This window comes from Myxine glutinosa, chromosome 1, assembly GCF_964187855.1.
Source record: "Myxine glutinosa chromosome 1, kmMyxGlut1.1, whole genome shotgun sequence".
In the NCBI taxonomy this organism is placed as follows: Eukaryota; Metazoa; Chordata; class Myxini; order Myxiniformes; family Myxinidae; genus Myxine; species Myxine glutinosa.
The window spans coordinates 62,323,621-62,346,875 of record NC_136261.1 but is presented as its reverse complement, the minus strand read 5'-3'; the positions used below and the strand labels follow the sequence as shown (position 1 = coordinate 62,346,875).

The following is a 23,255-nucleotide window of genomic DNA, read 5'->3' as shown; positions in this document are numbered from 1 at the left end:
ATTTAATGCACTATTAAAACATTAACTCAACACCTCTCATCCATGTTACCCTCCCCAGGGTTATATCAGATTAAGCTGATTCATCACATGGTAACGGGTTGCTTAACCCCAATATAGGGCCATTCAAAATTACTTAATGCTTTTGTTTTTAGTAATTTGCAAAATGTAAGGCTTGATTACGGTGCGTTCTGACATACCATGCGTTCTGACGAGCTTGATTAAACCTAACTATTATGCAACATATTATTTGAATTTTGGGGCCCCCTCATCATAAATGACTAAATGACACTCGACCCAAACAAAGCAAATAGATTTAGTAATTTGCATGACGTAACACTTGATTACGTAAAGTAACGTAATGCTATATTACTATGCATTCTGACATTCCGTGCATTCTGATGGGTTTGACCTTAAACCTTACTATTATTCGACATATGCTAAGATTTTTCAGGGTTCCTCATCGTGAAAAACACTTGACCCAAACGAAGTCAATGGAAATTTGATGCAACAAAGCTGCACAGTGTATAATCAGCAGATGCCTACAGGCCTATTGTGTTAGGCCTACCAGAAATCCAAGATGGCAGCCAAATCATTTGGTCTCTGTGCTATGGTTGGTGGAGTCAAGCAACAGATGTGGGTGTGGTCCAGCAGCTGTCCGAGCAACGGGTGCGCAATTCAAAAAACGATCCACAACAAGAACCCCAACAACAGTAGCAACACAAAGCTCTTGTAGACGTACCGACTCTGTGACCATCCGCAATGGGCCAACATATGTGGATGCAACAATGGGGATTGTACTTTCCATAATCTATATATATATATCTGTGCAGTGTCTGTGTTGTGTTGTCTTGTCACTGAACTACTCCCTCAAACTTTTGTGAAATCGTACCAAACTTCTGGTATGCACTTATCTCTCCCGTCGGTATGTCCTCAGGGTATTCTTTTTGAAAAAATTTCCATTTTGTTTTTATTTTTTGGGGAATTTTTTTGGTAAAATGTTTTTTTTTCAACTTAGGTTTTCAACTTCATTTGTTTATAAAAGGTAATATGACGTATATTACAAATACATTTGTGCAAAATAATTGTTTGAATTATGATTGGTTTAAACCATGACAAAACGGCAAATCGGCTATGGTCATTTATCTATATATCTACATATCTGGGCAGTGTCTGTGTTGTCACTTAACGACTCCCTCAAACTTTTGTTTCCGTGGTTGTGAAGTGTTTTTAATAACGTGGTGGTGGTTTTGAATCACGTGGTTGTGTGGTATTTTGAATTATGTGTTGGTGAGGTGTTTTTAAATGACGTGGTGGTGAGGTGTTCTTAAATCACGTGGTGGTGAGGTGTTTATAATTATGTGGTGGTGAGGTTTTTTTTTTTTGGTTTTTTTTTTGTATACAGAATCGAGGCTCGTGAAAGAGCTAACATTTATGACACAAACAAATCAAACAGACAAACAAAATATATAAAAAGAGGGAGCGGTAGACAAGATGGGGAGAGAAGGGGAAGCACACAAACACAACATTTGAGAGCAGGGACATCGGGAGATGTGTGGGAGGGAGAGGGCTTGGGGGGAGGAGGCGTGGGAAGGGCTGGGGGTGGGAGAAGTATAAAACACAAGGACACCAAGGACTTCCAGGAAAGAAGTTGGTATTTCAAAAAAGTGGATTTGGGGTGACATTAGCGGGGGTAGAAAAGATCAAGGTTTTGGATGGGGGAAGATAAGAGATGGTGGTGAACAGCTGTTTTAAAGACCTGGAGGGAGGAGTGGGATTGAAGAGAGTGAGGGAGTTTGCTCCAGAGGTGGGAAAAAAGAGGAATGAAGGGGTGAAGGTGAGCAGAGAGTCTTGATTTTGGCAGTTTAACCATAAGAGGGTTGCAGGCAGATCTTGTGGTTTTTAATTATGTGGTGGTGAGGTGTTTTTAATTATGTGGGGGTGAGGTGTTTTGAATTAGTTGGTGATGATGGGTTTTGAATTACTTGGTGGTGAGGTTTTTAAAATTACGTGGTGGTGAGGTGTTTTAAATTATGTGGTGGTGAGGTGTTTTAAATTTGGTGGGGGTGAGGTGTTTTAAATTACTTGGTGGTGAGGTGTTTTGAATTACGTGGTGGTGAGGTGTAATCGTCCCAAACTTCCAGTGTGCACCTACCCCTCCCATATGTATGTGCTGAGGGGTCTTTCTTGAATTTTATATATTTTTTCAACCTAAATCTTCATCCTAAATTGCTTATAAAAATGTAATAGCACAAACACTACAAATAAATTTGTGCAAAATAATTGTTTGTATTATGATTACTGTAAATCATGACAACACAGCAACTCAGGTACAGTCATTATCCTCAGCTAAAAGTAAAATAAGCCCGTTCCTCAGTAACGACTGCGCTCGCCTCACAGAGCTAGTTTGATAATATATTTTGCAATTCGTTGCATTGTATCTGGCAAACTGGTGTTTTATTAAAGTCTGAAAACTATCTTTCAGATTTGCTTTTTCTACATTGTTCGAGCGTTTACATTGTGGTGTTTGGTTATTTTTAAGTTTGCTTCTGTAACATGTGTAGTGACCATGGCAGTAAAATGCGTGGCTGAACAAATATTTTTCTTTTTTGTAACGACCGTCTTCCTCTCAGCTTTTTCTTCCTCCAAAGTCCAAACTCTGCCGAGCCTATTTGACTGAATATTTCAGAGGGTTAGCGTTACAGGTCTGAAAACTCCAAAAGTAAATTTAAAATAGATTAATTTGTCTGGATCATATGGAGTAACAAATAATTTCAGAGATGAGAAGAAAATGATGAAAAGCAATATAAAGAATAAGAAGTTCAGAGTTGCAGAAAAAGAAGTAGAAGTAATCAACAACGGAAAAGAGGAGGAAGGTGAACTGGTGAATTTGTAAATTGATGAAGAAGAAGAAGAAGGGGAGGAAGAAGAAGCATAAGAGGAAGTGGAAGAAGCGGAAGAGGAAGAAATCGTTACTATGTACTTTGAGAAGAGGCGTGTATAGTGGGTTAAGTCAGACAAGAAAACGGGTGATTGGAATATTGCAAATGTAGTGAAAAATATTTCGAGTTGAGGCTCAAGCAAGATACCTTCGGTCTTTACGGCTTCTCGGCCACGAATCTGGGTCTGGAGCCCGAAACAAAGGCCGAGGTTGAGTCGGTGTCCGACTCCGAGCAACATGCCGCGAGCCTCGGCCTTGACGTTTCTTCAAGCATGCTTCGCCGCTGTCTTGCGGCTCTTTGCTACGGATTCAGTTCGTTCCTCATCGTCGTACTCAACAAGAACGTGTTATCGGGATACAGGTAGGCTTGTCCAGCCGGGAATGCTTCATGACGTACCGGTAGTCGTTTTGTACAAGCTCACGGTGCGTGGGAACCGTTCGTGGCAGGTATATACTATAGAATTGGAATACGTGTCACCTTAGCTTTAGCTTAGGTGAGCAGATGTTGCGATGAGAGGTAAGGAGGGAAGAGCAAGACCCGAAGGAGTCACCATATCGTTATCCTCACGCCGGGCGATTGTATTTGTAATCGGCTCTGTCTGTCCCTCTGTAAACTGTTGGGCAGAAATTCTCCAAACTTGGTACTCATGATCACCACGTGGCGAGAAGAAGCGGGAGCGGTGTCATTTTTTGGCGGGACGGGGCCAAAAATTCAAATAGCAAAAGATGCAATGGTTTGCTCCCCTCCGTCTGCCCGTCCCACCTGTGGTTTTCTGCACTTTTCCCAAACCCTTTAACATCTTCAATTGCTTGGGACAATAACATTCTTTGGTACTGGTAGGGGACATGTAAATTGCAAAGGTTGTGGTGTTGGAAAGGAGGAAGATGTTAGGGGTGTGGTACATAATTGCATGAGAGGTGTGACTGAGAAGAGTCAAAATCTCGGCCATTGTGGCGTACGTAATTTGTAGATTTCCCATCCTCCCCTCCATCCCCCAATAAAGTGATGCATGTGCAACCTCTGCTATATCAGCCGCTGATGTGCTCCTGCCATTACGCGTGATAATCCAGAACATACCATTCTCTGATTGTTCCCAGTTTGTTGTAGGTGATGATACGATTCGGGAAGTTTTCATGGAGAATTCTTGATAATCGTTTCATCCATTCCTTGTTTTTCAGGTTTCCCTCATCATTATGCCTTGGACTTGGTCAGGTCAGTGGAATATTTTGACGGAACTTATTGCACAAGTTTTTTTTGGTCTGTTGATACAAGTCTTGCCCGTGTTGTTTGCGAGAGATTGCTCTTTCTGGATCGCTGCATGGCTGAAGCGCATTTCTGCAGAAGGACCACAATAATAATAAACGTCATTTTCCGTCACTTTTTTTTTTTTTTTTTTTTTGTATACTGAATCAAGGCTCGTGAAAGAGCTCACATTTATTTCACAAACAAATCAACCAGACAAACAAAATATATAAAAAGAGGGAGCGGAAGAAGATGGGGAGAGAAGGGGAAGCACACAACCACAACATTTGAGAGCAGGGAGAAGTGTGGGAGGGAGAGGGCTTGGGGGGAGGAGGCGTGGGAAGGGCGGGGGCATTTGTACTGTCTGTCTGTCTCCTGTCTGCCTGTCTGTCTCCTGTCTGTCTGCCTGTCTGGCTCCTGTCTGTCTGTCTCTGTCTGTCTGTCATACTGTCTCCCTTGTACTGTCTGGATTTTTCGTATCTACTCGAATCAACACAGGCCTCACCTGTTTCAGAATTTTGCTGCATTTTGCCACAACATTGTGTTTAATGGATTTCTCTTTTAAGAATTTGTTTGCGGGTTGTCTGTTGGGCAGAAATTCACCAAACTTGGTCGTTATGATCATCGCATGGTAAGAAGGCACAAGAGCGGGGTCAGGGCCCAAAGGTCGTTAAAAAAAATCCAATTTTACGGGCACATTTTAAGACATTTTTTAATGAAACTTTGCGTAGGTAATCAACACTGGGGGATGCATGAAATATGTAATGCTTTTTGTTTTTTTACTTGTATTTGCTCCCCGGTTCATGCCCCAGTGGGTGGAGACAGCGTCACGGGTCAAAACAGGCAAAAAAATTTAACTCAAAATTTAGTATTGGTTCATTCCTGATGGAACTTTTTGCCATCTTTAAATTTTGCTTTTTTAGGGAAGTGTGGGGATTTGCGATGGCGCACCATCGACCATTCTAGTTGTTGTTGTTGTTGTTGTTGTTGTTGTTGTTGTTGTTGTTGTTGTTGTTATTATTATTATATGGTGTTCTTTACAATCTCTTGTTGCAGATGTTAGCCACACTGGTGGTCTTGTACTCAGCCAAGCAGGTCGGTGCTGTCGCATTTGCAGACTTGAATGTAGACACGTCCCGCAAGGTAGGATTGCCACCTGCTTCCTTCAACCTCTTCATTGCCTTCGGCTGAATAATTGGTTCATAACCACACAAAACGATAGCGAGCTTCATTTGATGGCCTTTGGCGTTTCCTCAATCTGGCGGCTTCTCTAGTCTGTCCAAATTAGCCTGGTCCACCACCCTTCTCATCCTTCGTCAAGCTGGCATGCTAGAATATTCATCTGGTTTATTTCTAATGAATGTAAAATGCATGGATCTGTCCTTGCCTCCACTTTTTTACGCTCGCCAGAGGAGATGGTATTGCATTTGGGTCCGTTATTTTTTTTTTTTTTTTACTTGCAAAATCGAAGATTTCTTGGGTATGTTGCGTTTGTTATTCTGTTTATTTGTTTGTCTGACTGCTCCTCGCCTACAGGTCAAAATTCTAAACCGATCGTCATGAAACTTCAAGTTGTAGAGGTTGTCACAATTGAGAAGCCTTTTGATTTTGAGGTCAAAGGTCATCTGGAGGTCAAATTGATAAAATCGCCATTTTTCATCCGATTGACTTGAAAATTGCACAGCATTTGTAGATCAAGTCACAAAAATAGGAAGCCAACTAATTTTGAGGGCAAAAGGTCAAAGGTCAACTCGAGGTCAAACCTCCAAATTCATCCATTTTATCAGAAAAATCATAAATTTTCATCCGATTGACTTGAAAATTTAACAGCATTTGCATAGTGCCTCACTGAATTGGGAAACCAACTATTTTAAGGTTAAAAGGTCAACTCAAGGTCAAACTTTCAAAATCAACAATTTTCATCTGAAAAAATCATCGCTTTTCATCCTATTGAACAAAGCTTTGATCAAGATCGTCAATTTTAATCTTGATGAAATGGACCATTTGATGGATCAATGGCAACATTTTTTGGGGGGGAGGGGGGTAGATTTTGCAAGTATCATTCTCTGCATGACAACGTATTGTTTGTATGTTTGTCTGCACAGAATAAATGGCTGTTTGTTCTCACCGTTGGTCCAATTGACAGGGGATTTTCATCATAGGTGCAACTCCGGCATAATTTTATTTTAATGCTAATTTTGACATCATAGGTCAAGTTGTACGGGCGCCATCTTGGAAAAAACGAAAAACTTTGCACCTCTTAATCTCCGAAAGCACTGCATCGAAAAAAATTAAGACATGGCTAATTGTAAAGAACTCTCCATGGGGAATAACATATGTTAATGATGATGTCATAGGTGCCTCCATTAAGACGTCATTCGACAAGTACAAAACTTCTTCCGATCAAGATGAAATTTCTTTAGCATCATCTCTGGATAAATTGGTGGATAGGAAAAAATAATGACATCGGTCACGTGGTTTGGCCGCTATGTTTGTTTTAACACAAAAGCCTTAAAAACCACAAACATGTCCTGGTGAGGGTCTGCAATCGGATTGCTCTTTCTTGTTATAATAGTATTTTAAATGCTTGCCATGTTTTATTTATTTATTTATTTTTTGATTGTTTTGGTTCACCATCATTATCTTTCTTCCACCAAAGATGTTTTTTTAAATGAACTTATTTTTTACAATTCTCTTTTTAAAATAACAAGAACGGAATGTTCTTTTTTAAATTATTATTTTGTCCAGAGTGGTGTCCGTCGCATTGTCGATCTCGTGATCGATAACACAAGATGCTTGATTGTTACAGTACCAGCGACTAAGGTCGGCATGTGGTCCAACCTCGTAATATCAATTTTATTTTGCGAAGTACTTAACATGTACCACAGAGTTAAGGTGCACTCGGAGCAATCTCCTCACACTGGTGATGGTTCAATTGTGAGTCAAACCCTTGTTTCCCATATCTAGAACTCACTTCCACTGTAATGAATTCTGGTCCAATCATTAAATAGCTACCAAAAATACATTTTGGAATTACCTCACCAGTACGTCTGGAAAATCGCCGCAAAGTGTACTATGCCTGCTTTAAAGCAATTCCATCCTCCTTAGGAACTTGGCAATTAAGGAAGTGGCACGATTGCTTGCCTCCAGAATACCCCTTCGAATCTAACTGGAAAGTGTATTATCATGTGCTCATCCCTAAGAAAACTGCCGACTGGTCTCGGAGGTTGGCACTGTGTATTACCCACCAATAACCTCTTGCATGTTGTTTTTTTTTCTTCTGGAATATCTGACTAATGTCCTTCCTGTGGAGCTCTCGAGACCTTGTCGCATGCTTATGTTGAATGTGCATTAGGCTTGGGCGATGATGTAAAAACCCATATCACGATAATGGGCCTGGTTATCATGATTATTGCGATAATATCACGATCATATAATGGAATTTGTGATCACGACACAAAGGTGATCCTGGGAGAGGAGGCTGTTTCACAGCACCACTTGGTTGTCTGCGACATAAGGGTGAAAGGTGCGAGGCGAGCTCGGCGGATGAAGTACCAACCGAGAATGAAGATGTGGAGGTTGAAAGAGGTGACAGTAAGGGAGGCATTAAAAGAGAGGATGGTGTGGTTGAGCTTGAAAGTGGTTGGATGTCGATGAAAGATAGTCTGTTGGGAGCCGTTTGTGAGGTATGTGGATGGACAAAAGGACCACCGAGGCATTCGGAAACATGATGGTGGGATGATGAAGTTGGAAAGAGGATTGACGAGAAGAGGAAGAAGTTCAAGGAGTGGCAGAAGGCGAAGGGTACGGGGGCAGAAGAGGCAGATCATGAAAGTTATAAGGCAGCCAAGAAGGCTGCAAAGAAAGAGGTAGCAAAGGCACAGGAGGCATGTAGGCAAAAGTTCGGAGAACGCTTGGATTTGGAAGAGGGTCAGAGAGCGGTATTCCGGATTGCAAATCAAATGGTGAAAGAGGTGCGATGTGATGGGGGTGAGTTGCTTGAAGGATGAAGTGGGACAAATCGTTGTGGACCCAGATGGAATTGAAGCAAGATGGAAGAGATATATGGAAATGCTGTTGAATGCAGAGAATGAATGGGATGGCAACATGGAGTAACTCAGTTTTAGGACCGGCAGAGCAGATCACTGAGAAGGAGGTTGAGGAAGCGATAAAAGCAATGAAGAGTGGAAAAGCGGGAGGGCCGACGTGAGTTGTGGGAGATGTGTTGAAGGCAGCGGGAAATGGGGGTGTGAAGAGAATGACAGAGATCTGTAATCTGGTGGTGAAAGAAGGCTGCATTCCAGTGGATTGGGAACTGAGTACCCTTGTAACTCTATACAAGGGGAAAGGTGACCCTCTGGACTGTGGCTCGTATAGAGCGATAGTTATTAGAGCATGGAATGAAGGGATTGGAAAGGGTGTTGGAGCAGAGGATAAGGAAAAAAGTGAAGATCGACGAAATGCAGTTTGAATTTATGCCAGGAAGAACAACAGACGTGCTTTTTATTGTAAGGCAGTTCCAGGAGAAGTACATGGAAAAGAGGAAGAGGTTGTTTCTTGGGTTTGTTGATCTGGAGAAAGCATTCGATAGGGTTCCACGCGAAGTAGTGACATGGGCATTGAGGAAGTTCGGAGTGGAGGAATGGTTGATCAGAGTAGTGATGGCAATGTACAAAAGAGCGCGCACAGCTGTAAGGACGAAGGACGGGAACAGTGGTGAGTTTGAGGTGAAGGTGGGAGTGCATCAGGGGTCGGTACCAAGTCCACTACTATTTGTAGCTGTGATGGGGGTGCTTGCTCGGAACGTAAAGGAGGGTTTACCGTGGGAGTTGTATGCAGATGCATACAGATGTATGCATACATACAGTTGTATGCAGATGTATCTGCATACAGTTGTATGCAGATGCATACAACCGTGGGAGTTGTATGCAGATGCATACGATGTTGATTGCGGAGAGTATGGATAGACTGAAGGAGAAGATGAACAAATGGAAGGAATGTATGGAGGCAAAAGGTCTGAAGGTGAATATTGGAAAGACGAAGGTGATGGCAAGTGGTAAAGCATGTGGTGAGGTGGAAAAAAAATTGGGAAGTGGCTATGTGCTGTGTGCAGGAAGGGTGTTGGAGTGAACTCGATTCAATGTACAATGTGCGCTGAGTGGGTTCATCAAAAATGTAGTGGTCTGAGAGGGTCATTAACCAGTGTGGCTGCTACATTCAAGTGTAAGGTATGCACAGAGGGAGCTGCAGATGGAGGAAATGTTGAGTTGGATCTTGGAGACGGCGTGAAGCTGGAAGGTGTGAAAACACTTTGCTTCCTCGGAGACATGCTGAATGGAGAAGGTGGATCAGACTCGGCAGCGGTTGCTAGAGTGAGATGTGCATGGAAGATGTTTCGGGAACTGAGTGGCGTGCTGACGAGGAGGGGAGTCGTTGAAGCTGAAGGGAAAGGTGTATGCTGCATGTGTGAGAAGTGTTATGATTTATGGGAGCGAGACATGGGTAATGAACGTAGAGCAGCAACGAAGGCTGGAAAGGGTGGAAATGCGAATGGTTCAGTGGATGTGCAGAGTATCGTTCGTTGAGAGAGAGGAAGACAAATGATGAATTGCGAAAGATGATGGGAATAGAGCCTGTGATGGATGCTGTGAAGAGAAACAGGTTGAGATAGTTTGGTCATGTGTTGAAGAAGGATGAAAGTGACTGGTTGAGAAGAGTGATGGAAATGAATGTAGTGGGAGGTGGAGGACGGGGAAGACCGAGAAAGACTTGGGTAAAGGTGGTGGAAGAAGAAATGCGGTCAAGGGGGTTAACAAAGGGAGATGTAGAAAATAGGGCAAAATGGAGAAGATTGTCATGGGGACCGCAAGGCTAACCCCCGCTCCAGCAGGGGAAATGGCTTTAAAATGCCTGTTGTTGTATATAATATAATTGGTGCGCTGAGAAACATGTACCATATTAGAACAAGTTGAATAGCCACAGAGTTACGTGTGCGTTCATGCTCTTTATTTCCTTAATTCTGTTGCATTTTGGTTAAAGTTAAACCTCATTTTTCCTCGACGAAATTGCATGCTCCATGGTCGAGTGACAAGCCATGCAGTTTGCAATGTGGTTTATACGGAACGTCTGGCTTGGCAAGAGATAGAAAGCTGCTTGGTAGCTGAAAACACCTGTAACCTGCTTGCTAACGCAGGGACCCCACGCATTTCTTATGAAATAATTTTCGATTTTTCCAGGTAAAATTTTCATTTTTCTAAAGAAAATACGGCGAATAAGTTATTACCATCAATATTCCAAGCTCGTGACACAAACAGTAACACACACCATAATAACATGTTGATGCACAAGAAGAGGTTGACGAGGCGCACGTTAACATTAACAGTTCAAAGTATCGTTCCTGAGGTAAATATACTGAAACGCAAAGAAACTTACCACTTGTTTGAAATGTAATAAAATTGTAACAGTTCAAAATAAAACAAACCAACAATTGCTAATTAAAACATTGGCATTTTATTGATGACATGTCAAGTTTTTGACCAAGATACACCATCTCATCAGTTTGTTCTACAGTACAGAACAGCACAGGGTGCAATGTCAGTCCCCTTTCAATAGCGTGTGTGGCCACCATTGTTTTGGATACAGGCAGTGCATCGTCGGCGTATACTGCCTACCAGTCTTTGGATGGATTGCTGCTGGATTCTGTCCCACTCAGTCCTCTGTCTGAAGCAGCTCTGCCCGTGTCCAGGCCCTGCCAACTACGCGTCTCCCAAGCTCATCCCACAGGTGCTCTATGGGATTCAGATAAGGGGAGAGCGCAGGCCACTGCATGGTGTTGATGTTCTCGCCTTGGAGAAATGCAGTGGTAAAGCGAGCAGCATGGGGACGAGCGTTGTCATGCTGAAAGGTTCTCAGTTCTGGGTGGTCTAGCAGGAATGGCAGCAGATGAGGTCGCAGGATGTTATCCACATACCGCTGGGCGTTAAGATTCCCATCCACAGCCACCAGTGGCGTCCTGTACCGGCCTGATATGGCGGCCCACACCATCACACGTGGGCCACCCCACCTGTTGGCTTGACACACGCAACAATCGGCATATCGCTCGCCAGTTCTTCTCCAGACACGCTCACGCCCATCAGGACTGTCCACACAGAACCTTGACTCATCGCTGAAAGCGACCTCGTTCCACTGCGCCAAGGTCCACCGCTGATGCTGCTGGCACCATCTCTGTCGGTTGCGGCGATGGGCAGCCGTCATCACGGGGCCTCTATGGTCTTCTGGCAGTCAGACCATAGTCATGCAGTCGTCTTCGTACAGTATCATTGGAGACCCGTGGGTTTGCACGCCCCGGAGTTCCTGCCGCAGTGCGGGATGCTGGACGGAATCGATCCCGCAGGTGACTTCGGACCATCTGCCTGTCCTGCCTTGCAGTGGTGACTCTTGGCCTCCCTGATCGAGGTCTGTCATCTGCAGAGTTGTGGAGGATGTCTCTGTACACCAGGGCCGATATCATCTGGTGTGAACAGCCAAGGCGACGTGCCACCTCACGGTAGCTCAGTCCGCCTTGCAGCATGCCCAGGGCACGCTGCCGTTGATCCCTTGACAATCGTGGCATGTTGATTGAAATGCCCATTTTGCACTGGCCTTTTTAAAGCCAATATCAAGACATCACGTGCAGCTCATTAAAATCATCCTGTACCCCTTGGCTAATCACTGACAGTCAAAACGGCTGTTCAACAGCTGTGCTATGAAGTGACCATTGAAGGTTCAAGTGACCATCCGTGACCATTTTGTCTGACAGTGAGGACACTATTGTCCACAAATAAGTTCACACATTTACTACCCGCAGTGTTATTGTTGATATTTAAAGGTTTCAAAGGTGGTAAGTTTCTTTTGCGTTTCAGTCTACATAAACGAGGTAGTTTTGCCTTTTTTCATCAAATTCACCTTTACGCTTGTTTCTCTGCTTCAAGTGAGTCTTGGGCGAGCTGTTGTTGCTAATCCGCCAAGATAAAACTATACACGTGACACTTGATTAATGCATACATTATTAAAAACAGCGACATGAAATACAATGTCAAGATTTAAGTAAATGTTGCTCAGCTATGAAAATTTACCACAGTTCGACAAAAACGATTTGCATCGAAACGTTAAGTCAACACTGTGCACATCTTCCAACACAAAATTGTCTGAACTTGCTCGGTCTACACATACGAGACCTCAAGGTAAGAAATGATAATGGGAAACGAGTAACATTCTTGATTATCACCATCCATATTCCTTCTGCACTCTGTACATAATAATGAATGCACAAACAAGTCGAGTCAAGTCACTTTATTGTCATGTGTTTAAAAACCAGGGTTTATAAACAATGAAATTCTTATTCACAACCAACCATCTCGCTTTATCCCCACATCTATACAACAATAGTTATCAGCTTGCTTATAAATTATAATTTTAAAATTGTATTGAATTAAATTTTTAATTTTTACATTAAATATATAAATAAACCACTGTAAAACTTCGACTATAACGCGCACCCCCAACTGGGACTTTTGTTGCGGTGTAAAAATCTATAGACCTATATATAATACGCACCCCCATTTCAGAACGCAAATGAAGAAAATATCGACGTAAAACATGTTATTACATGTGTCAAATACAGCGAAGTCCATCTCAACCCAGACTGTCGGCCACGATTTCGTAATAGTTGAACAGAGCGGCGCTAATGAAAGGATATCGCAGCAGGTCAAGGAACTAAATTTACAACAGTTGTAAATCGTATGAATCTCAATCACGATGTTGATTGCGCAAAGTTTAAACATAGCAGCACATATTAAATAAACTGCGGAAGTCTGATAGCAATCCAACGAAGCAACCCATAGCCTATTGTTGGATGACAATCATGAGGTTGTAGTCGACGTTTGACGTTTCAGTCAAACGTTATAGTCGAAGTTTTATGGATGGTATTCATCGAGTACTTCCCCTGCGCAACCTGGTGCGAGCCAACTTGTTTTTGAAGGTTTTTTTTCCTTTGATCCAATATAGCTACCAGACCACGTGACCGATGACATCATAAATTTATATTCTCTAATACAATTGATGCATAGATCACGCTCAATAAATTTCAAATTGATCAGACCAAGCGTTGTCCCTGTGGAATTATTACGTCATAATTACAGAACCAATGACGTCGTTAACAAAACCTATTCCCCATATGGTGTTCTTTTCAATGAGCCACATTTCAATTTTTTCCATGGAGCGTTTCAGAGATAGAGGTGCAACGTTTTTCGGTTTTTCCAAAATGGCGTCTGTACCACGTGACCCATGACGTCATAATTATCATTAAAATATACAGGAGGAGGAGCTCCTATGGTGAAAATTTCGTGTTCATTGGACTAACATTTGCAGACAATTTTTTTTTTTTCATACTGAGCGGTGTACTTGTCGAATTATGGCGTGATAATGAAGGCACCGGTGATGTCATCATCAACATTTCTTATTCCCCATGGGTTGCACTTCACAATGGGCCTTGTTTCAAAATTTTCCATTGAGTGGTTTGGGAGACATGGAGGTGTAAAGTTTTTTCCCAAATGGCGTCCGTACCTGACCTATGCCGTCATAATTATGAATAAAAAATTATATAGGCGGAGGCAATTTCGTGTCAATCGGACCAATTGTTGCCGAGAAAATGAATTTTTAAAATGCAGACACACACACACCACACGTACGCACCCAACCGAATGCCTAACCCTGCTTTGCGCTTCACGAGCGCAGGGTAATTAAAATTTCAATTCTACAATTTACAAACAGTATGACATAATTGCATGCGTAACACAAAACAGCAACAGCAGCAAAGTCCAATTCAGTGGCTGTTCAAAATGCGGACAGCCTTGGGGAAGAAACTATTGTTGAACCTGGTGGTTTGAGTTGGAAAACTACGGTTCCACCTGCCTAATGGCAGGATTGAGATCAGATCGAGTGTGGGGTGGGTATAACCTATTATGATGCAAAGGGCCTTTCTATGGCAGCTGCCTGAGAAAATAGAGGCGTTGTTGTGCTTTTGTTATAATGGATCAGTTGTTGTGGGAGCATGTCATATAATCAGAGATTTGAATGCCCAGAAATCAAAACCCAGATTTCATAAAACCTCATTTATCCTGACAAATCTCACACTCCTATGTCTTTCCGAAAAGACTGACTGGACAACCCTCCCATATACTTTCTCAACAATCCTCTACAAGAAGTTCTGTCACTCAAGCTTTTGGGTCTCACTATCTGCCATGATCTTTCCTGGGAAAACCACATTTCCAAGCTGGCCTCCAAAGCCAGTCGCCGACTGGGCATCCTCCGCCGTGCAAAGTCCTTCCTTGGCACACCTGAGCTCCTCACCACATACAAGGCTCTCATCCACAGCTCAATGGAATACTGCTCTCCCCTCTGTGCTGGTGCACCTGTCTCACACCTAGCTCGGCTTCATGAAGTTGAAACCAAATCTTTCAGAATCAATGGAATCTCCCATGATGAAGCTGATTGTGAGGGCCATCTTTATTCACTCACTCACCGCAGGCAGGTAGGTGGTCTTTCACTCACTCACCGCAGGCAGGTAGGTGGTCTTTCACTCACTCACCGCAGGGAGGTAGGTGGTCTTTCTGTCTTCTATCGACTCCTATCCGGCCTAGCTCCCCCAGCTCTATCTGTGCTCTGTCCCCAAAATACTCCTTCAGGTCGCACAAGATCTGCCAGCAACCCTCTTCTGGTGAAATTGCCAAAATCAAGACTATGTGCTCACCTTCACACTTTCATTCCTCTTTACTCCCGCCTCTGGAACAAACTCCATCACTTTCTTCAATCCCACTCCTCCCTCCAGGTCTTCAAAACAGCTGTTCACCACCATCTCTTATCTTCCCCCATCCAATACCTCTGATCTTTTCTACCCCTGTTAATTCACCTCAGAACTACTTTTTTGAAATACCGACTTCTTTCCTGGAAGTCCTAGCAGTGTCCATGTGTTTGATATCTCTCCCACCTCCCTCCCCCCCTTCCCATGCCTCCTCCCCCCAAGCCCTCTCACTCCCACAGATCTTCCGATGTACCTGTTCTCTGCTGTTGTACTTGTGTGCTTCCCTCTCTCTCTCTCTCTCTCTCTCCCCATCTTGTCTCCTACTCCCTTTATTGTATATTTTGTGTATTGTTTTTTTTTGTGTGTGATTAATGTTAGCTCTTACACGAGCCTCGATATTGTATACAAAAAAGAAAAGAAAACCAAAAGTTGTTCACAACCTCCACAGCTGTCCCATCGATGGTGATGGGGAGATGGCCTGTGCTATTCCTCCGAAAGTCAACAATAAGTTAATTGGTCTTAACATTTAGAGCCAAATTGTTGTTTTGGCACCTTGCTGGATCTGCTCACACTGCCAGATCCTGCACCTCCTTCCTGTAAGCGCTATCATCATTGTCGGTTGTCAAACTAATCACAGTGGTATCGTCAGCAAATTTTATTATACAATTGGTAATTTGCTTTGCTATACAATCACAAGTGTGCAGAGAATAGATTAATGGGCCGAGTACACAGTCTTGTGGGGCACCAATGTTAAGAATAAGTGTGGATGAAATAGCATTGCCAACCTGCACAACCTGTGGCTTGCCTGTTAAAAAATCACATCCGACACGAGCTGAAGGCTCGGTCTATCACTTTTAAATTGGGCGATGAAGACTTGCACAAGAAATCAAGGTACGACCTGGAAAAGGCAATTAAGGCCACAGAGGAACAAGAACGGCACTCAGGAGAGAGCATATACCTCCGCCTGGTTGGCCATATCACTCTATGGTGAAGAATTACTTAAGAAATTCTACTAGCTGTATCCGGTTCTGGATCTTCACCAAAATTGAATCGATTCTTGTCACACACACAACCTGTCCAATAAGTTTCGTCCAAATCCGTCCACAACTTTTTGAGAAATCCTGCTATGTATCGTTTTTGGCCCTATGTCCCAATGGTGAAGAATCGCTTAAAAAATTCTGGTAGCCGGATCCGAATCCGGATCTTCACCAAAATCTAATCATTTCGTCCTTGTCACATATGCTAAATCCCTGCCAAATTTCGTCCGAATCCGTCCACAATTTTTTGAGATATTTTGTTCACAGACAGACGGACAGACAAACATAACCTCCATCCACTTTTGGTGGTGGAGGTAATCACACTGAACGAATGGAGAGGAAGTACAACGGACCCGATGCGTCACACATGGCAGGGACTACAAATCCAAATCCCAGGGAATTACCAACGCAGCCGTCGATTTTTCCAGATGAGTTGAACACTTTCTATGCACGTTTTGAGATGAATAACGGTGAGATATTCTTCAAGGGCCCGGCTCCCCCGAGGACTTTGTGCTAAAACTCACGGAGGCTGATGAGGAGAACCTTCAAACGACTTCAGGCTCGCAGATAAAACGAAATCAAACAAGTAGACATTTAAACGTGAATTTTAGAAATTGGATGAATTTAATGAAAATTGTATTCAAAATATAAACTCACCTCCTTTATTTTATAGCGCTGCATTTAATACGGGCATATCTTTTGAGAGAAGATAAACGCAGTCAATGTGCTTCAATATCCGGATTCAAGGTGTGATTTACCGACTACATCATGAGCAGCAGTTATCGCGATAATTAATCTCCATTACATTTGCAGACAATTTTGTTTTCATACTGATCGGATCAAGTGGTGTACTTGTCGAATTATGACGTGATAATGAAGGCACCGGTGATGTCATCAACATATCTTATTCCCCATGGGTTGCACTTCACAATGGGCCTTGTTTCAAAATTTTCCATTGAGTGGTTTGGGAGACTTAGAGGTGTAAAGTTTTTCCCAAATGGTGTCCGTACCTAACCTATGACGTCATAATTAAGAATAATATTTATATAGGCGGAGGTGCTCCTATGGTAAAATTTCGTGTCAATCGGACCAATTGTTGCCGAGAAAATGAATTTTAAAAATGCAGACACACACCACATGTACACACGCAAAAGAATGCCTAACCCTGCTTTGCGCTTCACGAGCGCAGGGTAATTATAATTTCAATTCTACAATTTACATACAGTATGACATAATTGCATGCATAACACAAAACAGCAACAGCAGCAAAGTCCAATTCAGTGGCTGTTCAAAATGCAGACAGCCTTGGGGAAGAAACTATTGTTGAACCTGGTGGTTTGAGTTGGAAAACTACGGTTCCACCTGCCTGATGGCAGGAGTGAGATCAGATCGAGTGTGGGGTGGGTATAACCTATTATGATGCAAAGGGCCTTTCTATGGCAGCTGCCTGAGAAAATAGAGGCGTTGTTGTGCTTTTGTTATGATGGATCCGTTGTTGTGGGAGCATGTCATATAATCAGAGATTTGAATGCCCAGAAATCAAAACCTCATCAAAACCCAGATTTCATAAAACATCATTTATCCTGACAAATCTCACACTCCTACTATGTCTTTCCGAAAAGACCGACTGGACAACCCTCCCATATACCTTCGTCCAAATCCGTCCACAACTTTTTGAGATATCCTGCTATGCATCGTTTTTGGCCCCATCTCCCAATGGTGAAGAATCGCTTAAAAAATTCTGGTAGCCGGATCCGAATCCGGATCTTCACCAAAATCGAATCATTTCGTCCTTGTCACATACGCTACATCTCTGCCTAATTTCGCCCGAATCCGTCAACAACTTTTTGAGATATTTTGTGGACAGACAGACAGTGGTGAAAACATAACCTCCATCCACTTTTGGTGGCGGAGGTAATCACACTGAACAAATGGAGAGCAAGTACAACGGACCCGATGCGTCACACGTGGCAGGGACTACAACTTATCACGGACGACAAAGCCAAATCCCAGGGAATTACCAACGCAGCCGTCGATTTTTCCAGATGAGTTGAACACTTTCTATGCACGTTTTGAGATGAATAACAGTGAGCTATTCTTCAAGGGCCCTGGCTCCCCCGAGGACTTTGTGCTAAAACTCACGGAGGCTAATGTGAGTAGAACCTTCAAACGAGTTCAGGCTCGCAGATAAAACGAGATCAAACAAATAGACATTTAAACGTGAATTTTAGAAATTGGATGAATTTAATGAAAATTGTATTTAAAATATAAACTCACCTCCTTTATTTTATAGCGCTGCATTTAATACGGGCATATCTTTTGAGAGAAGATAAACGCAGCCAATGTGCTTCAATATCCGGATTCAAGGTGTGATTTACCGACTACATCATGAGCAGCAGTTATCAACAACAACAACAACAACAACAACAACATGCATTTTAAGGCCATTTTCCCTACTAGAGCGGGGGTTAGCCTTGCGGTCCCCATGACAATCTTCTCCATCTTGCCCTATTTTCTGCATCTCTCCTTGTTAACCCCCTTGCCCGCATTTCTTCCACCATCTTTAGCCAAGTCTTTCTCGGTCTTCCCCGTCCTCTACTTCCTTCTACATTCATTTCCATCACTCTTGTCAACCAGTCACTTTCATCCTTCCTCAACACATGACCAAACCATCTCAACCTGTTCCTCTTCACAGCATCAATCGCAGGCTCTATTCCCATCATCTTTCGCAATTCATCATTTGTCTTCCTCTCTCTCAACGATACTCCGCACATCCACCGAACCATTCGCATTTCCACCCTTTCCAGCCTTCGTTGCTGCTCTACATTCATGACCCATGTCTCGCTCCCATAAATCATAACACTTCTCACACATGCAGCATACACCCTTCCCTTCAGCTTCAACGACACTCCCCTCCTCATCAGCATGCCACTCAGTTCCCAAAACTTCTTCCATGCACATCTCACTCTAGCAACCGTTGCCGTGTCTGATCCACCTTCTCCATTCAGCATGTCTCCGAGGTAGCAAAATGTTTTCACACCTTCCAGCTTCATGCCGTCTCCAAGATCCAACTCAACATTTCCTCCATCTGCAGCTCCGTCTGTGCACACCTTACATTTGAATGTAGCTGCCACACTGGTTAATGACCCTCAGACCACTACATTTTTGATGAACCCACTCAGCGCACATTGTACATTGAATGGAGTTCACTCCGACACCCTTCCTGCACACAGCACATGGCCACTTCCCAGTTCTTTCCACCTCACCATATGCTTTACCACTTGCCATCACCTTCGTCTTTCCTATATTCACCTTCAGACCTTTTGTCTCCATACATAAGTTCCTGCCAAACAGGAAATTAGAGCAGTCTCCCTTGACATATCACGTGCCTTCGATACGGTCTGGCACCCTGCTCTGCTCACCAAACTCTCCTCTTTTGGTATCCATGGAAATCTCCACGCATGGCTGGCGGACTTCCTCTCTAGTCATAGTCAACGTGTGGCCCTGAATGGGTTTCTCTCATCTCCTCTTCCTGTTCAGGCTGGAGTTCCACAAGGCAGTGTTCTGGGCCCTGTGCTTTTTCTGGTCTTCATCAATGATCTCTCTGACTCTCTTGAAAATCCTCTGTATCTCTTTGCTGATGACTCTACTCTCTGTCGCTCCATTCTTCATCCCTCAGATCAGCAGTCTGCAGCCTCCTCACTCTCTGCAGACCTGGACAAAATCAGACTGGGCAAACAAGTGGAACATGTCTTTCAATCCTGACAAATCTCACACTCTTACGATGTCTCTCTGAAAAGACCGACTGGACAACCCTCCCATCCACTTTCTGAATAATCCTCTCCAAGAAGTTCTGTCACTCAAGCTTTTGGGTCTCACTATCTGCCATGATCTTTCCTGGGAAAACCACATTTCAAATCTGGCCTCCATAGCCAGTCGCCGACTGGGCATCCTCCGTCGTGCGAAGTCCTTCCTTGGCACACCTGAGCTCCTCACCACTTACAAGGCTTTCATCCGCAGCTCAATGGAATACTGCTCTCCCCTCTGGGCTGGTGCTCCTGCCTCACACCTAGCTCGTCTTCACGCTGTTGAAACCAAAGCATTCAGAATCATTGGAATCTCCCACGATGAAGCTAACTCCAAGGGCCTCTCACTCACTCACCGCAGGCAGGTTGGTGGTCTTTCCGTCTTCTACCGACTCCTCTCTGGCCTTGCCCCCCCAGCTCTCTCTGGGCTCTGTCCCGCAAATATTCCTACAGGTCGCACAAGATCTGTTTGCAAACCTCTTATGGTCAAACTGCCAAAATCAAGACTCTCTGCTCACCTTCACTCCTTCATTCCTCTTTTCTCCCGCCTCTGGAACAAACTCCCTCACTCTCTTCAATCCCACTCCACCCTCCAGGTCTTTAAAACAGCTGTTCACCACCATCTCTTATCTTCCCCCATCCAAAACCTTGATCTTTTCTACCCCCGCTAATTTCACCCCAATTCCACTTTTTTGAAATACCAACTTCTGTCCTGGAAGTCCTTGTGGTCCTTGTGTTTTATACTTCTCCCTCCCCCCCCCCCCCCCCCACCTTCCCACGCCTCCTCCCCCCAAGCCCTCTCCCTTCCACACATCTCCCTGCTCTCAAATGTTGTGTTTGTGTGCTTCCCCTTCTCTCCCCATCTTGTTTTCCGCTCCCTCTTTTTATATATTTTGTTTGTCTGGTTGATTTGTTTGTGAAGTAAATGTTAGCTCTTTCACGAGCCTCGATTCAGTATAAGAAAAGAAAAAAAAAAAAAAAAAAAAAAAAAAATGAAGGTGAGCAGAGAGTCTTAATTTTGGCAGTTTAACCATAAGAGGGTTGCAGGCAGATCTTGTGGTTTTGAATTAGTTGGTGATGAGGTGTTTCGAATTACTTGGTGGTGAGGTTTTTAAAATTACGTGGTGGTGAGGTGTTTTAAATTATGTGGTGGTGAGGTGTTTTAAATTTGGTGGGGGTGAGGTGTTTTGAATTACGTGGTGGTGAGGTGTTTTGAATTACGTGGTGGTGAGGTGTTTTGAATTACGTGGTGGTGAGGTGTAATCGTCCCAAACTTCCAGTGTGCACCTACCCCTCCCATATGTATGTGCTGAGGGGTTCTTTTTTGAATTTTATATATTTTTTCAACCTAAATCTTCATCCTAAATTGCTTATAAAAATGTAATAGCACAAACACTACAAATAAATTTGTGCAAAATAATCGTTTGTATTATGATTACTGTAAATCATGACAACACAGCAACTCAGGTGCAGTCATTATCCTCAGCTAAAATAAGCCCGTTCCTCAGTAACGACTGCGCTCGCCTCACCAAGCTAGTTTGATAATATATTTTGCAATTCTTTGCATTGTATCTGGCAAATTGGTGTTTTATTAAAGTCTGAAAACTATCTTTCAGATTTTTCAGAAAAAAAATAAATACATTCCTTCCACTTGTTCATCTTTTCCTTCAGTCCATCCATACTTTCTGCAATCAACACCAGATCATCTGCATACAACAACTCCCATGGTAAACCCTCCTTCACGTTCTGAGCCAGCACCTCCATCACAGCTACAAATAGTAGTGGACTTAGTACTGACCCCTGATGCACTCCCACCTTCACCTCAAACTCACCACTTACAGCTTACAGTCCTTCGTCCTTACAGCTGTGCGGCGTGCGCGCTCTTTTGTACATTGCCATCACTACTCTGATCAACCATTCCTCCACTTCTAACTTCCTCAATGCCCATGTCAATACTTCGCGTGGAACCCTTTCGAATGCTTTCTCCAAATCAACAAACCCAAGAAACAACTTCTTCCTCTTCATGTACTTCTGCAACTGCCTCACAATAAAGAGCGCGTCTGTTGTTCCTCTTCCTGGCATAAATCCAAACTGCATTTCGTTGAACTTCACCTTCTTCCTTATCCTCCTCTCCAACACCCTTTCCAATACCTTCATTCCATGCTCCAATAACTTTATCGCTCGGTACGAGCCACACTCCAGAGGGTCACCTTTCCCGTTGTATAGAGGGACGAGGGTACTCGGTTCCCAATCCACCGGAATGCGGCCTTCTTTCACCACCAGATTACAAATCTCTGCCATTCTCTTCACACCCCAACTTCCTGCTGCCTTGAACATATCTCCCACAACTCCCGTCGGCCCTCCCGCTTTTCTACTCTTCATTGCTTTTATCCTTCCGAGGTTGGCTAATTGAGTACCAGTTCACTGGTAATTCCCTGTTTGTCGTTAAAGGCGGCAAAAAGGGTTGGCGTCAGGAAGGGCATCCGGCCGTAAAACATTGCTTCAAAAAGGGGACCAAAAAACAACAACCACGGTTCCCGAAAAAGGCCAACCCCCGCTTTGTGGGGAAAAATGGCCTCTAAAGGTGGTTTTTTAATTGCTTTTATCGATGAGCAGCAGCAGTTATCGCGATAATTAATCTCCATTATCGTCACTGCGATAGTAAATCTGAAGCACGATAATTATCTAATGTGTATGTTTGACTCCTTTATTAGTTTCCTACCCAGAGGGGCCTATAGGTTTGCTGTCCGTTCGTCCATCTGTCCCACCTGTGCTTTTCTGCACTTTTTTTTCCCCGATACCCTATAAATAACATATTCACTGAAACCTGGTACACGGCTTTATTATGATAAGTTACACAACAAGTTTGAGTTTCGGGGCGTTTTCCAATTTTCCACAGTTATGCCCTTTATGCTTGGAAGAAAAACTAATTTGGAGCAGCATGGGACATGTTAGTCAGGTTCACTATGTTAACAAATATAATTTCGTTCAAAATTTTGGGAGATTAGCAAACCTGTACATTTTTGTAGTCATCAGAGCATGGAGAATCCGACAGCTGCATGGCCGCCATTTTGGATTTAAAAAATGGCCGCCATAAAATACATATTTTGCGCTATCTCGGCTTCTAGTCAACCTAGAAACTTAATTAAATATGCTAATACTATATTTTTTGGGTCAAGGAATCCAATATCCAATAAAGGCCTCAAAATAGTGCTCAGGATTATAGAAAAGCAACAAACAAAGGTAATTGAAAACCATTGTCTTTATATTTGTGATATAACTGTATTACATAATACATGATATTGCAAGTCCTTTGAAGTTATAGGTATGGGTTTATAAAGCAAGAAAGCAGCCTTGTTAGTATCAGATTGAACTATAAGTCCGATACACA

The 23,255-nt window shown here is 43.2% G+C and overlaps 1 protein-coding gene across 1 annotated transcript in view; it reads left to right on the top strand.

The window, feature by feature from the left end:
* Positions 1 to 2,623: 2,623 nt before the first annotated feature.
* The window catches only part of SLC35D1 (solute carrier family 35 member D1), a 58,312-nt gene continuing 37,680 nt past the window's right edge, over positions 2,624 to 23,255 (top strand). Inside the window, exons 1-3 of the mRNA XM_068112289.2 lie at positions 2,624 to 3,299; positions 4,118 to 4,151; positions 5,238 to 5,324. Of these exons, the coding sequence (XP_067968390.1) occupies positions 3,211 to 3,299; positions 4,118 to 4,151; positions 5,238 to 5,324 (210 nt within the window). The 5' untranslated portion in view covers positions 2,624 to 3,210. The remainder of the gene's footprint in view (positions 3,300 to 4,117; positions 4,152 to 5,237; positions 5,325 to 23,255) is intronic.